This window comes from Dasypus novemcinctus, chromosome 7 (genome assembly GCF_030445035.2).
Source record: "Dasypus novemcinctus isolate mDasNov1 chromosome 7, mDasNov1.1.hap2, whole genome shotgun sequence".
Lineage (NCBI taxonomy): Eukaryota > Metazoa > Chordata > Mammalia > Cingulata > Dasypodidae > Dasypus > Dasypus novemcinctus.
This window is the reverse complement of record NC_080679.1, coordinates 68,253,456-68,266,430: the sequence shown is the minus strand read 5'-3', so window position 1 is coordinate 68,266,430 and position 12,975 is coordinate 68,253,456. Positions and strand designations below refer to the sequence as shown.

Below are 12,975 nucleotides of genomic sequence, written 5' to 3'. Positions count from 1 at the left end.
GGATCTTTGAAGATTGTATTAAATGAGACCAAACTGAGTCAAAGTGTGCCTTAATCCAGTAGTAGTAGAGTCCTTATAAACAAATGAATTACAGACACAGAAACAGAAGCCATAGGAGGAGAATGAAAGAGACAGGTTGCCATATACCAGAAGCAGAGAATGACTGCCAGCAAGCCACTACCAGGATACTAGAGATTTCAGAGAAAGCATGGCCTGCCAGTATCTCGATTCCAAAATCTAGCCTTCAGAACTACAAGACAATAAATTCCTGTTTAAGCCAACCAATCTGTGGTACTTATCATAGCAGTACTGGCAAACTAGGATACACACACACCCCTATATTCCATTCCACATCTACATGCCTGAGCCCCAGCAGTTCCCAGATTTCAAGAGGAATGTTACATGGATTCTGCTTATGTCCACAAGCCACAAGAGCTGGTACACAGTTGAGATTAGAGGATGCAGTCTTGCCAAGCCTGCCACAGTGAGGGAAATAGAGGCATATAGGCCAAGGAATGGAGCCTTTGGTTGCCAGCTGGGGTAAGTGGGAAGATGCAGCTAAATTGGATAAGGAACCCTCAATACCTACAATATATGCTGGGGAGGGAGCCCTTCATCCAAAGGGACTGTTAGGACCCCCATGGTCCACAAAGACAGACCGAATAGCAATTACCAACCAAGAACAGTATTGCCATCTTGCCAAGGCTGTCAGGAAAGGAAACCTCTGCTCCTCCATCCCACCACAGTTTCCCACCACCAGGGTTGAAGGGCAGGGTAAGGGACAGGAGAATGAGAGGAAACTACCTCCCCCACACCCAAACACACACAGCTCCAAAGTCTGTCTAGCCAAGTCTTAATTCAGCTATGCGATGGCTATTTTTGTAAATAGAATGGCATCTTCTAAATCAAAAAGAGTCCTTCTGAATATCAAAAGTGAGCGGTTATGGGATGAGAGAGTATTAAAGGAGATACTACTCAGCAGGAAACTAGTTTGATAGATCAAAGCTGAAGAAAGTGATTGGAAGAGTTTGCTCTTCAATGAGTTCAGACCCTAAATAGGAGATGAGCCTGCACACATACTATGTATGCATCACAGCACTGATGTATATTTGGCTCTACATCCTCTTGTTTCGCTTAGCATTCTGTCATGGATGATTTCCCCTGGCATTAGATATTCTTTGGAAATATTTTTCATGACTATGGTTTCCATCATTCATTTTACAAATATAATGTACTTAACCTTCCTCCTATTGGACATTCAGTATATGTCTAATATTTTGGAATTGTAAATTGTGTCATAGTCATCATTGTGCATACCTCTGTCTAATTTCTACTTCCAAGGAGGAGGCATTATTAGATCTACTGTTCTTCAGATGAGAAGATTAATACTAACCACTTTCAGAGGTTAACTGACTTCCCTTTATCGTATGCTAAATCCAAGTCTTCTGAGACTAGATAACTGATGACAGCATAAATATATAAAAATCATCCTTTATGCCTAATGTGCAACTTAACTATTTTAGATATTAATAAATTGTAATATCCCACATGATGAGTTATGTTTTATTTCTAGAATAGAATCATAATATTCTGTGTATGTCTTAGCTAAACATTAAATAATTTCATTATGGGAGAAAAATGGAGATATTCATGAACCAGAGCTCTATTTACATGTCTGTTTTCAAAAACCCATTAACATGAGACAGTGTCCCTTGATGGCAGCCATTAGTGACTTTAAATACATTACATTACAACACATAGGTCTGAATTTTGTCCATATTGCATTGCACAGTAGGAAATGGCAGAAATAGTGATTAACAACAATGGCTTCACACTCAATTAAACATTGGTTGGACCCTGGATCTGCCACTTCTATGCTGTATGAACCTGGACAAATTATTTAATCTCTATGTGCCTCAGTTCCTAGTCTATAATTTTGAGATAATTACAGTAACTCTCTCTGGGATGATGAGAGGATTAGAAGAGAAGCTTCATGCAAAGTGCTTAGGAAATGGCACATAGAAAATGCTCAATTAATGTTAGTTAATATTATTACTATCTTTTTGAGGCCTCAGGTTATTTAGGCATATATACTTGGACTCTAACAAATGAAATTCAAACCTTTACTCAGGTCATTATTAGCTCTCTGATTTAGGTATAAGATAGTAATCAGTTTTTAACTTAATACTAACTATATTTTCAATATATAAATGCAGCTATATTACTGTATCTGTGAATTATAATAATTAGAGATTATTAAAAAATAGAAAATATTTTCTTCACTTCTAATATTGTGTCTCCTATATTTTGTAAGTTCCTTTAAGTTCTTTCACAGTATGTTAAATATTGATTGGAGAAAATAGTTTAAAGAAATTATAACACATAATAAAACTAGTTTTAGCTTGAAATATAAAATTCCCTCTTATTATTTGTAACACACACACATGTCCACTGAACCTTAATATGCATTGTAGTATAACTTGACAAAATCAAGAACCACAGACCACCACTGAGTAAATTCCAACTAATGGCTTGTCTGTATCATCTCACTTCAAATCGAGCCTCTCATTAGGTAAATACTTGCTGGAGTGGAATTTGGAACTCTAACAATCAGATTTAGGAGGAAGTTTATCTTGGTCTCCTAAGTAAATCTGGGTAGGATGCCCATCTTTTATAGAAATCTTCACCATAGATAACAGTAAATTTCACATATTTCTGCCCAAGGGTAAGAGAAAGCATTTTAAAGACTGGTTAGAAGGCAGAGTAGATGCAGGAATGCCAAAATTCCTAAACTTCTGCCTCCACTCAGCCCTCACGAAAAGGGTGAGAGGTGAGCAAAGGTGATTACTGGTGCCTGAGATCAGAGGTAAGCCTTGCTGGTATTGTCAATGCCTGTTTCTAGTATTGGAACACAACCAGCACACGACTGGCAATTCACTAAAAGAATATGACAACTCTAACACTCAAGATTAACGCTCCTTTCCTGCATGGCAAGATGTTACAATTAAAGCTGTAGTTTTTTATATACCATCAAGTAGTAAGCTATCCAAAAGGAAGCAGAGGAAGGAAAACAAAAGAAGCCTAATTTTCCAGAGAGGGGAAAAATTGCATCATTGATGCATTTTAAACCCATCAGGAAATATTCACATACTACGAGGGCACAAGAAGACTATGACTAAATATACAAATTTTGTATATATATAAGCAATATATTGCAAAGTGACAAACAGCTGCTGAGTAGAGTACATATTATTGTGGAGGTAGTTTTAAGGCTAAAGGCCAGTCTTGCTCAAAAGCCTTCTTCTACTAGAACGAATCTTTTCTTCCATTTCCCATGCCCTTCTGCCTACCTGTGCTGGCGTTGGGGTTGGGGCTGGCCAGCAGCGGCCCTGGGCCCGGAGCTGGAGGCGGGGGCTGCCCATCACTCAGCTGCTTTACTCGTTTACGGTGGGATTTGCCATTGTAATGGACCTGAGCCTGGGCTGCAGAGTTCAGCTGGATGTTGCACACCTCACAGAAGGAGAACAGAATTTTCTTTTTTTCTTTAGTCAACTGGTCCTCTGGCCTGTCGTTCTTTATCCCCTTTTCTTCAAATCCCCGTAGAAATGTTGCCATATTCATAATTCCATTTTCAAGGTGATTGTCAGGGCTTAAGAAGTACTTCATACCTGGGGAAAACATGCAAATCCTTGTAAAATTATACGTTCCTTCTTATTTTCTAGTATAATTACAATTCATTTTCATGGTATGGTTTAAGCTAAAAGTTCTCTCTACTACCCACTTTCTATCCTACTTCCCCCCTCCTACTCCACTGGCTTTTTAACTTCTGCCTGCTTGTGAGGTCTTAGCTAGAGCATCACTCCCTCCAAGGAACCTGTTCCAACCCAGGGGACCAGGCAAGTCCCTCAGCGACTTGCTCGCATAGCACTACATGACGTCTCTTCAGAGCACCTATCACTGTGTGCCTTTCATGTGTATTTGTGCAGTTATTTGCTGTATGCCTGTCTCCCCACAAGAGTATAACTTAACAAGGGCAGTGACTTGCTCTCTGGCCATCCCTTAAGCCGAGACCTGCTCCTTTCACATAGGAGGCATTCAAATATCTGTCAAAGGAAGGTAGGAATAAATGATGTCATGAAACCAGAACTGTGAGAACATGTATGTTAGACAAAAATGTACATACATTGCATACACACCTGCATACATGCAAACAGACACATGTCCTAACCTGGGTAGGAGATAAATAACAAAGGCCAAAACATGATATGTCTGCAACTTACATTCGGTTGTGCTCCAAAGCCCGTTTATAAGTCTGCTGATGGGAATTTGAACATATTTTCTTATGAAAGTTGTGAAGCAAATAGTTTTTCAGTTTCCAGATTAGCCCATAAATATCAATTTAATCTTTAATGAAGTTGACACACAGAACATCTGCAACAAAAACATAACAGAATGACAATGCTATGGTAAACTAGTAACTGAAAAATAAAAAGAGTAAAACAGGGTATCATTTTTGTTTAGGTCCTGATATTTTTCTTTATTTATTTAGAGAAAGGTATAGCGTGATGGATTATAACCTAAATGAAAAATTCAAAGGGGACTTTCCAGGACCTCAAGGACCTTGAATGATGAAGATTGCTTTGGCTATTTTTTAAAAGATAGCTTTATTAAGGTTCAATTAGCGTTTAATAAACCACACATATTTAAAATGCATAATTAAATATTACTATATGTATATACTTGTGAAATTAATGCAATCAAGATAAGGGACAAATCTATTACACCCAAAAGTTTCTTCATACTTCTTTGTAAATCCTTCCTCCAGCCCATCCCCAACCTCTCTCCCTCTGAAACTACTGATCCTCTTTGTGTTGCTATAGATCAGTTTGCATCTTTTCAAATTTTATATAAATGGGCTCAAACAGTATGTACTCCTTTAACTCAGCAAAACTATTTGGAGATTCATCCACATTACATGTATTATTAAGAGCTCATTACTCTTTTATTGTTGAGTAGTATTCCACACCACACTTTGTTTATCCATTCACCTATTGATGGATATTTAGATTGTTTATAGTTTGGGGCTATTACAAATAAAGCTGCTACGAACATTCATCAGTAAGTCTCTGGGTAGATATATGACTTTAGTTCTCTTGGGTAAATACAAGGGCTGGAATGATTGTATCACATGGTAGGTGTATATTTAACTTTATTTTCATTTTAAAAATAATTTATTGAAGTATATCACTCATATATGAACATATACAAGCAATTAGTGGATAGCAAAAGTTGTGACCTTACAAAACAAACATGCATAACATCATACAGGGCTCCCATATATCACCCTACCACAAACACCTTGCATTGTTGTGAAACATTTGGAACAAATTATGAAAGAGCATCATCAAAGTATTACTACTAACTATAGTCTATATCTGACATTTTGTGTATTTTCGTACCAACTCACCCTATTATTTTTTTCATAAACCATACAATTGATCTAAAGCGTACAATCAATGATACTTGATGTAATCACCAAGTTGTGCATTCATCACTTCAATCAATATTAGAGCATTTTCATTACTCAAAAAAAAAAAACAAAATCAAAAAACAGAAACAAACCACTATCATACCCATATGTTAGCACTACTAATTACAAACCCTATCATGTGCTTTCATCATTTCTACTCATTTCCAAACATTTACAAACAACTTTTTACCAGTTCTGTAAAGATTAAACCTAAGCTTTCTATTTTCTAACCACTTTCTTTTCTCTGGTGACGTATATTCTAGCCATTAACTCCATGACTTTGCTCATATTTAGTTAATAATAGCGAAGTCATACAATATTTGTCCTTTTGTGCCTGGCTCACTTCACACAACATAATATCCTCCAGGTTCATCCACATTTTCATATGCTTCATGATTTCATTCCTTCTTATAGATGAATAATATTCTATCATGTGTATGTAACACAGTTTATCCATTCATCAGTTGATGGACACCTGGCTTATTTTCATCTTTTGGGAATTGTGAATAATGCCACCGTGAACATAGGTGTCTAGATGTCTGCTTGTGTCACTACTCTCAGTTCTTCTGGGTACATACTTAGTAGTGGTATTGATGGGTCACATGGTAGATCTATAGCTAACTTCCTTAGGAACTGCCAAACAGACTTCCACAGTGGCTGTACTATTCTCCATTCCCACAAACAGTGAATAAGTGTTCTATCTCTCCACGTCCTCTCTAACACTTGCCATTGGGCTTTGCTAATAGTGGTCATTCTAGTAGGTGTGAAATGATATTTCATTGTAGCTTTGATTTGCATTTCCCTAATAGCCAATGATGTTGAGCACTTTTTCAAGAGCTGGGTACCTGTTTATGAACTCTTAGTTTCTGTTTATCTGTGAATATTTTAAGCTCATCGTCATATTTGAAGGACAGTTTTGCTGGATAAAGAATTCTTGGCTGGCAGTTTTTCTCTTTCAGTACTTTAATTATATCATACCACTGCCTTCTTGCCTCCAAGGTTTCTGAATAGAAATCTGCAATAGAGTTTTATTGGACATCCCTTGTATGTGATGTATCGCTTGTCCCTTGCTGTTTTCAGAATTTTTTTATCTTTATCTTTTGGCATTTTGCATATTATATGTCATTATGTCTATTTGGATTTCTGTTTTTGTTTTTGTTTTGCAAGTGTTTTTCTGTTTTTTTTCCCTTTATTTTCAGAGAAGTTTTAGATTACATAGAAGTTATTTCGAAAACATAGAGGATTCCCATATACCCCCACCACCTCCTCCTCTCACACTTTTCTTACTAGCAACATCTTTCATTAGTGTGTTATATTTGTTACATAACAACTGATGAATATTAAAGTATTGCTACTAAGCACGGTCTATAGTTTATGTTAGGTTTTATACTTTGCACCATACAATTTTATAGATTTCAACAAAATGTATAATGGCCTGTATCTGTCATTGCAATATCATGCACAATTCCCATGACCCAAAAATGCCCCATGTTACACCTATTCTTACCTCTCCCTCCCCTCAGAACCTCTAATTTATATAAATTTTACCGGTTCTTCCATTACTAGAATAATAATGTCTACTCTGGTCCATAGTTGGATTCCCCCCTTATGTTTGTTCATCCCTCAATCTTGAGGATTTTGGGATACTTCCAATTGAAAGGGGGCTTAGATCCCCTGGGGCATATGGATGGAACTGTCTTGCTTGCAGTTATAGATACTCTTTGCTTTTTGGAAATGAGCACTGTCCATCATTATCCTTTTTGTTAGTTTTCCTAGGTGAGTCTGACGAACTGGGAAGTAGGTGTTGGCTGCAACTCTGCTGAGATTGAGGGCTCAACTGGCATATAAACAGACTAAAGAGATAAGTCTCTTGGACATATATTTAATGGGTATAGACTTATGTTGGTGCACTTTGTGTTATCATTCAACTCCTTGAGCCCCTTCTCATTTTTTTCCCATTCTTTTCTCTCTCTGTTCTTTTTTTCTTCAATTTCAGCTGTTCTTTCCTCTATGTCACTGATTCATCCATAATTTCACATCTGCTGTCATGTGCCTCTATTGAATTTTTAATCTCACTTATTGTATCTTTCATTCCCATAAGCTCTGTTATTTTTCTATCTAAGATTTTAAATTTCTCTCTGTGCTTACTGTCTTCTTAAGGTCTTTTATTTCTCTAGCTGTGTTGTCCTTTAGCTCCATGATTTGATTTAGGAGATTTATATGAACCTCATTGATTAGCTGTTTCAAGTCCAAAATCTCATTTGCAGCTTTGATTTGTTTCTTTGCCTAAGTCATAGCTTCCTTTTTCTTCGTATAGCTTGTAATTTTTTGCTGAAGTCTAGGTATCTGATTCTGACGCTGAGTTTACTCTGATGTTCCGTTTCTCTCTCTCACCTAGCAATTTACTGTTAGGTAGCGGTGTTTTTCCACTGTTCTTTGACTCTTGGTTCAACTTGTTTTAGGTATTTAGAATGGCCCATTTAACTGCTCAGACCAGGGCTAAGAACTCTGTAATGGGGTACAGGCCAGTTTCCAAGGGCTTGGAGAGGGTGGCAGTAAAGGCACCTGCTTGCCTCTTTTATTTATTATTTTTCTTTTTGGGGGCACATTTATGGTCTTGCCAGTAGATGGCGCTCTCAGGAAGACCACTCAGCTCAGACCCCAGGTGCTGGGGTAGGGGAAGGTGGGGATACATTCTGTGGAACAGGCAGGTGGGTGGTACAAAAGCAATGTCCTCAGGGCTGGTCAAGACTCACAAACTTTCTCAGAGGCCATTCTCCACACTTAGCTGGCCACACCCTCCCTCCCTCTGCCTCTTCAGTAACCAGCTGGGGGTAACAGGGAGGGTATTTGAAAAGGCAAATTATCTTTAGCTCCCTGAGGGGTCTCAGGGCAAACACTGTCATAGGCCCACTGGGCCTGGAAGTGTGCAAACCCCCCACTGTAGCAGACCAATTTTTCTGGCCCAAATCTGAATTTGCTGTAGGTTGTGTCCCTCCAGCTCCCTTTCTTGGGGAAGAGGACCCCTGCAACCCTGTTAGTCCACACCCACTGCAGTCCACAAACTGCTCTTTGCTTCATAAGTGGGGGAAAGGGTGCCTGCTGCTGCTTTTGCAGCTCTGCTCATGGGATTTTTCAGACAGCTGAGACTCCTTTCCTTTTCCCCTCTCTCTTCTGGGTGGTGTCACACCAATTCCCCTGGTGTCCTAGCCCCAGATCAGCCTCCAATCTCTGCCTGTCCTCTAGCTATTTTTTTCTGGGGGAGAAGTGATCCCTTTGACTTTCTAATCCTTCATCTTCCCATAAGTCTCTATTTCCTTGGCTTTTAATTTTGTTTATTCCCACTTTAAAATATATATATATATATATATATATATAATTTCCCCTTTTATTTAATACCAATATTATCAGAATTTTCATACTTAGTATGATTGTGACAATGCTTTGATTTCTTAACTAGATTAAAGAAAAGTGACATAAAAGAAAGATGAAAGCAATATTTGGGAAGCAGGTGGGCAAAAAATGAAAAGGTGTGTATATTAGAAATACTGGCTGAGATGGAAAAGTACTGTGCCATGAGTGATTAAGAATTCAGACAAAGACAGGATCATGGCTTCTGATTGAAGTCTGCCCATGGGAAAAAAACTCAGGATCAAAGCATGAAAGTGTGACATAAAAGCTATGCTCAAACACATTACTCTGTGTCCTCCCTTAAAATATAAAATGTATCATAAGAATTAACTCAACTCATTGATAAATGAAAAGAGAAATAAAGTTTATAATGAGCTCATCACTAATATAGTATGCCCCTTACAGGCAGGCAAAACACTGAAAAAATATAAGGAAAACTAATCATCTTTAACTTTGCAAAGCCAGGTCAGGCACCATGTCACTGAATCATTGAAGCCTAAGTGTTATAATTCAACTCAAGGAACCAAGATCTTTGACTTAGCTGAGGACTGATGATACTTTTACCTGAAAATTTCATCTCTTTGGAAGTAGATGGCCTTGCCCATGCTAACTAACATATGACATTTCACAGAAACCAGGCATACATCATAATGTTCCATTTTAAATTCTGAAAACTAAAAGTTTAAATTTGGTTGTATTTTCTCAAAAAGATAAAGCCAGCTTACCTGCACTTTTCTGATTACCATTTGTCCTAGAAATAAATTATATTTTATATTTATTTGAATATATATATTTTAAGTATAATAGGAAGGAATCATTAAAGTGACATGAGAGGCTAGTCTAGAATTTTCCTGTAACTGTTATGTAATACTAGCACACTTCATCATCTTTCATCCCTATTTTACCTTCTTCCAGAGCTACTCTCACTTGAAGATGATCCCCCCAAGACTTTATGGGCTATGTTGGTGAAGAGGTAGGGTCAGGGGTGTGTGTGTTATGTCCACTAAATCCCAATTTACTTGTCCTAGATCTGGCCTCACCAGACTTCCTCCCCTCTCAAAGAAAAAAAATAAGTTCAGCTCCTGTAATGGTTTGAAGCTAAATGGGCCCCAGAAAAGTATGTTCTTAAAGTTAACCCATTCCTGTGGGTATGGACCCATTATAAGTAGGATCTTTCTAAGATGTGACCCACCTCATTCAGGATAGGTCTTAGTCATCTTACTGGAGTCCTTTATAAAACAATGAAATTCAGACAAAGAGAGAATGCCATGGAATCAAGAACTGAAAGCAATGAAACCTAGAGAATGGAGAGACAGGCAGATATCACCATATGCCTTGCCATGTGACAGAGGAGTACAGGATCACCAGCAGCTGGTCTTCAGGGAGAAAGCATCAGCTTGATAATGGCTTGATATGGACATCTTTCTCAGCCTCAAAACTGTAAGCTTATAAACAAATAAATTCCCGTTGTTAACCATTTCTGGTATATAATTTCAGCAGCCCAGCTGACTAAAACAGCTTCTGTAACAGCCACTTGCAACCAGAGTATATTTAGCTCCAAAAGTTATGGGAAAATGATCTAGAGGTAGTAGAGAAGCAAGATATCAAAGTCTCAACATCCACTTTTGCCATAAGATGATATAATTTTAGAATTATAATATGTGTGGACATGATAACATTTATAACATCAAATTTCTGGGTAAGAGTGAGTTTAAATAGAAGAAGAGAGAAAAAATGTCACTTTCTAGCTAAAAGTTCTTTACTGGACTATCTTAAATTATGTTTCACTTACATTGGGCAGAAGACCTTTCAGGTGTATCTGAATTCAAACAGGGGAGGAGGCAGCATTCAGCTTTCAACTGTCATTAAAGCTAAGAGGGTAAAAGGAGTCAGGAAAACCAGACCAAATTTTTAGGATTTTTTTAAAAATTATTTAATCATATTAGGTGGCCAATAACTTAACAACTCTGAGAGCATAAGATAGGTGCTGGTCAAAGAATTACAAGAGGTTGGCCTGGGGTTGTTGCTTTGGGGGCAAAAACTCAACAGGATCCAAACTGAAGTCAGGGAATGGCTAAAAGAGTGATTTTAAATGGCCAGGAGGTGAAGTATCAGGAAATTTTTCCAATTTAACAATTTTCTTTAGAACTGGCCCTGACCTGCATAGTTATAAAACTGTTTTTTTAATAAGAATTTGAATTAACAGGAAACTGATGCAGAGGTAAAGGTATCTCTGCTATATACTTGGAGGAATATATTAACACAGAGTTTCTGCGTCAGATGGAGAACATGGGAGGAAATTTCTACTTCTGTATAAGTGTGAAAAGAATCTAGCCCTCTTTCCATGGATTTATTATCTCATTCTCCAACTCAAGTCAATCAGTTTAGAATTATTCATTCCTTAACCTCCAGCAACCTAGCTCCCAACTTCATTCTAAACTTGATGATTCCCTGTAAAAAGTCATTAACCACTTCCTAATTGCCAAATCCAACATGGTCTCTCTTTGTATCTCATTCTTCTTGACCACCAAACGGTCCTCACAATGCACCCCCTCCTAAGGTTCTTTCTACCTCTGCATTCATGACATATTCTGTTTGGAAGCTAACATAACCTCCAAGCCTTATACTATCATTTTAATGATTTATATAGTTTGACTTATTTACTCACTCATTTCATTTCATGTTTATTGGTTATCTAGGGCTAGATGCTAAGGAAATAAGAGTGAACAGGGTAGAGCAGATGCCACCCTGATGGGAGCCTCTAATTCAATGAGACCTACAGAGGCTAAAACAGAAAATTACAACAGCATGTGATAAATGCTGTGGGGAAGTTTCCGTTTTCCTCTCTTGCTAGATTTCAAGCTCCTTGAGGACTTGCAATATTCATTTTTGTATTTCCAGTATCTAAGACTGCATTTACTACTAAGTTGACACTTATTTTCTGAATAAATGCATTGTTTGTGTGTATGAATAAATGATTGCTTTATATGTATCTATGTATGTGAGTGTGTGGTACTGGTCCATAGTAACCAAAGTTGATGCTGTCCAATAACACCAGTGAATATGTGGGCTGATTACACAGCTGGTAGCATCTAGAGATTTCAGGAACAGTAATAACTATGCACTCTCCAAGGAAAAAATACCACTATTCATCTACAAACTAAAATCCCAATTGTTTATGGAAAAGCCTTTCATTTCCTTAATTAAAAACAAAGTTTAACATTCAGATTTCATTGGAGTAGGTCACACACTAATATGGAAACAATATTGCCCACATCCAAGTGATATCAGCTCTTTCCAGAAATCAGTTTTCACAGAGTTGGAGCACTGGGTATAGTGGGAACAGTTGGGCATGGAGAAGAGAAAAGGAGACAGACGGAGAAGATTCAGTACCCTAACACTGATTCTTGTCCATTTCACTAAGTTGCCTATGGTTGGTCCTGACTCCCAAATTTCTACTCCAAAGTAGAGTAAACAGCCGAGTTCTTGGGTACCACACTACAAACAACATGCTTCCCCAAATACAGAGTCTGCAAGAAAATTGAGTCAGTAGAGCACGTTCATTTTGTTGTATGTTTCAGTATTTATTTCACAATAGGATCCAGATATAGTAAAATATATTTAATTCAGTTCAGATAATCATTTATTAAATACCTTCTATACATACCGTACTAACCCTGGCCCTATGATGGCTGAAAAAAAATGAATAAATGGGATGCTCACATAAAGGAGTTCAAAATAAACTAGTAGAGGCAATCACTCTGCTTCTCATTGTTTGGAGAATGACTGCAGGGAATTTTTGGTGTAATAATCCCCAAAGTATTCTGAACATAATTTCACAGTGTTTGTACTATAGCGAATGGAATTTTTTGCTTGTTATTTGATTTCACTAATCTGTTCTTTAATCTCATTTTTTTCTGAGCACCTACTGGAATGTTGCTGAGTGCTAGTGTAAGAGGTTTTAATGGGTGCTCTGGCCTAGCATGAATCCCAAGAAATGTTTATACCAAGGACTGGGTATGAAAAACTGTCAT

General features: G+C 37.6%; 1 protein-coding gene across 5 annotated transcripts in view; it reads right to left on the bottom strand.

Moving 5' to 3' along the window:
* The window catches only part of ZNF385B (zinc finger protein 385B), a 440,337-nt gene that overhangs the window by 331,569 nt on the left and 95,793 nt on the right, over nt 1-12,975 (bottom strand). For all 5 annotated transcript variants that reach the window (XM_058300557.2, XM_058300563.2, XM_058300565.2 and 2 more), the window contains exons 2-3: nt 4,281-4,431; nt 3,351-3,668 (exon numbers count right to left, since the gene is read on the bottom strand). In XM_058300557.2, coding sequence (XP_058156540.1) covers nt 3,351-3,666 — 316 coding nt within the window. In that variant the 5' untranslated portion in view covers nt 3,667-3,668; nt 4,281-4,431. The remainder of the gene's footprint in view (nt 1-3,350; nt 3,669-4,280; nt 4,432-12,975) is intronic.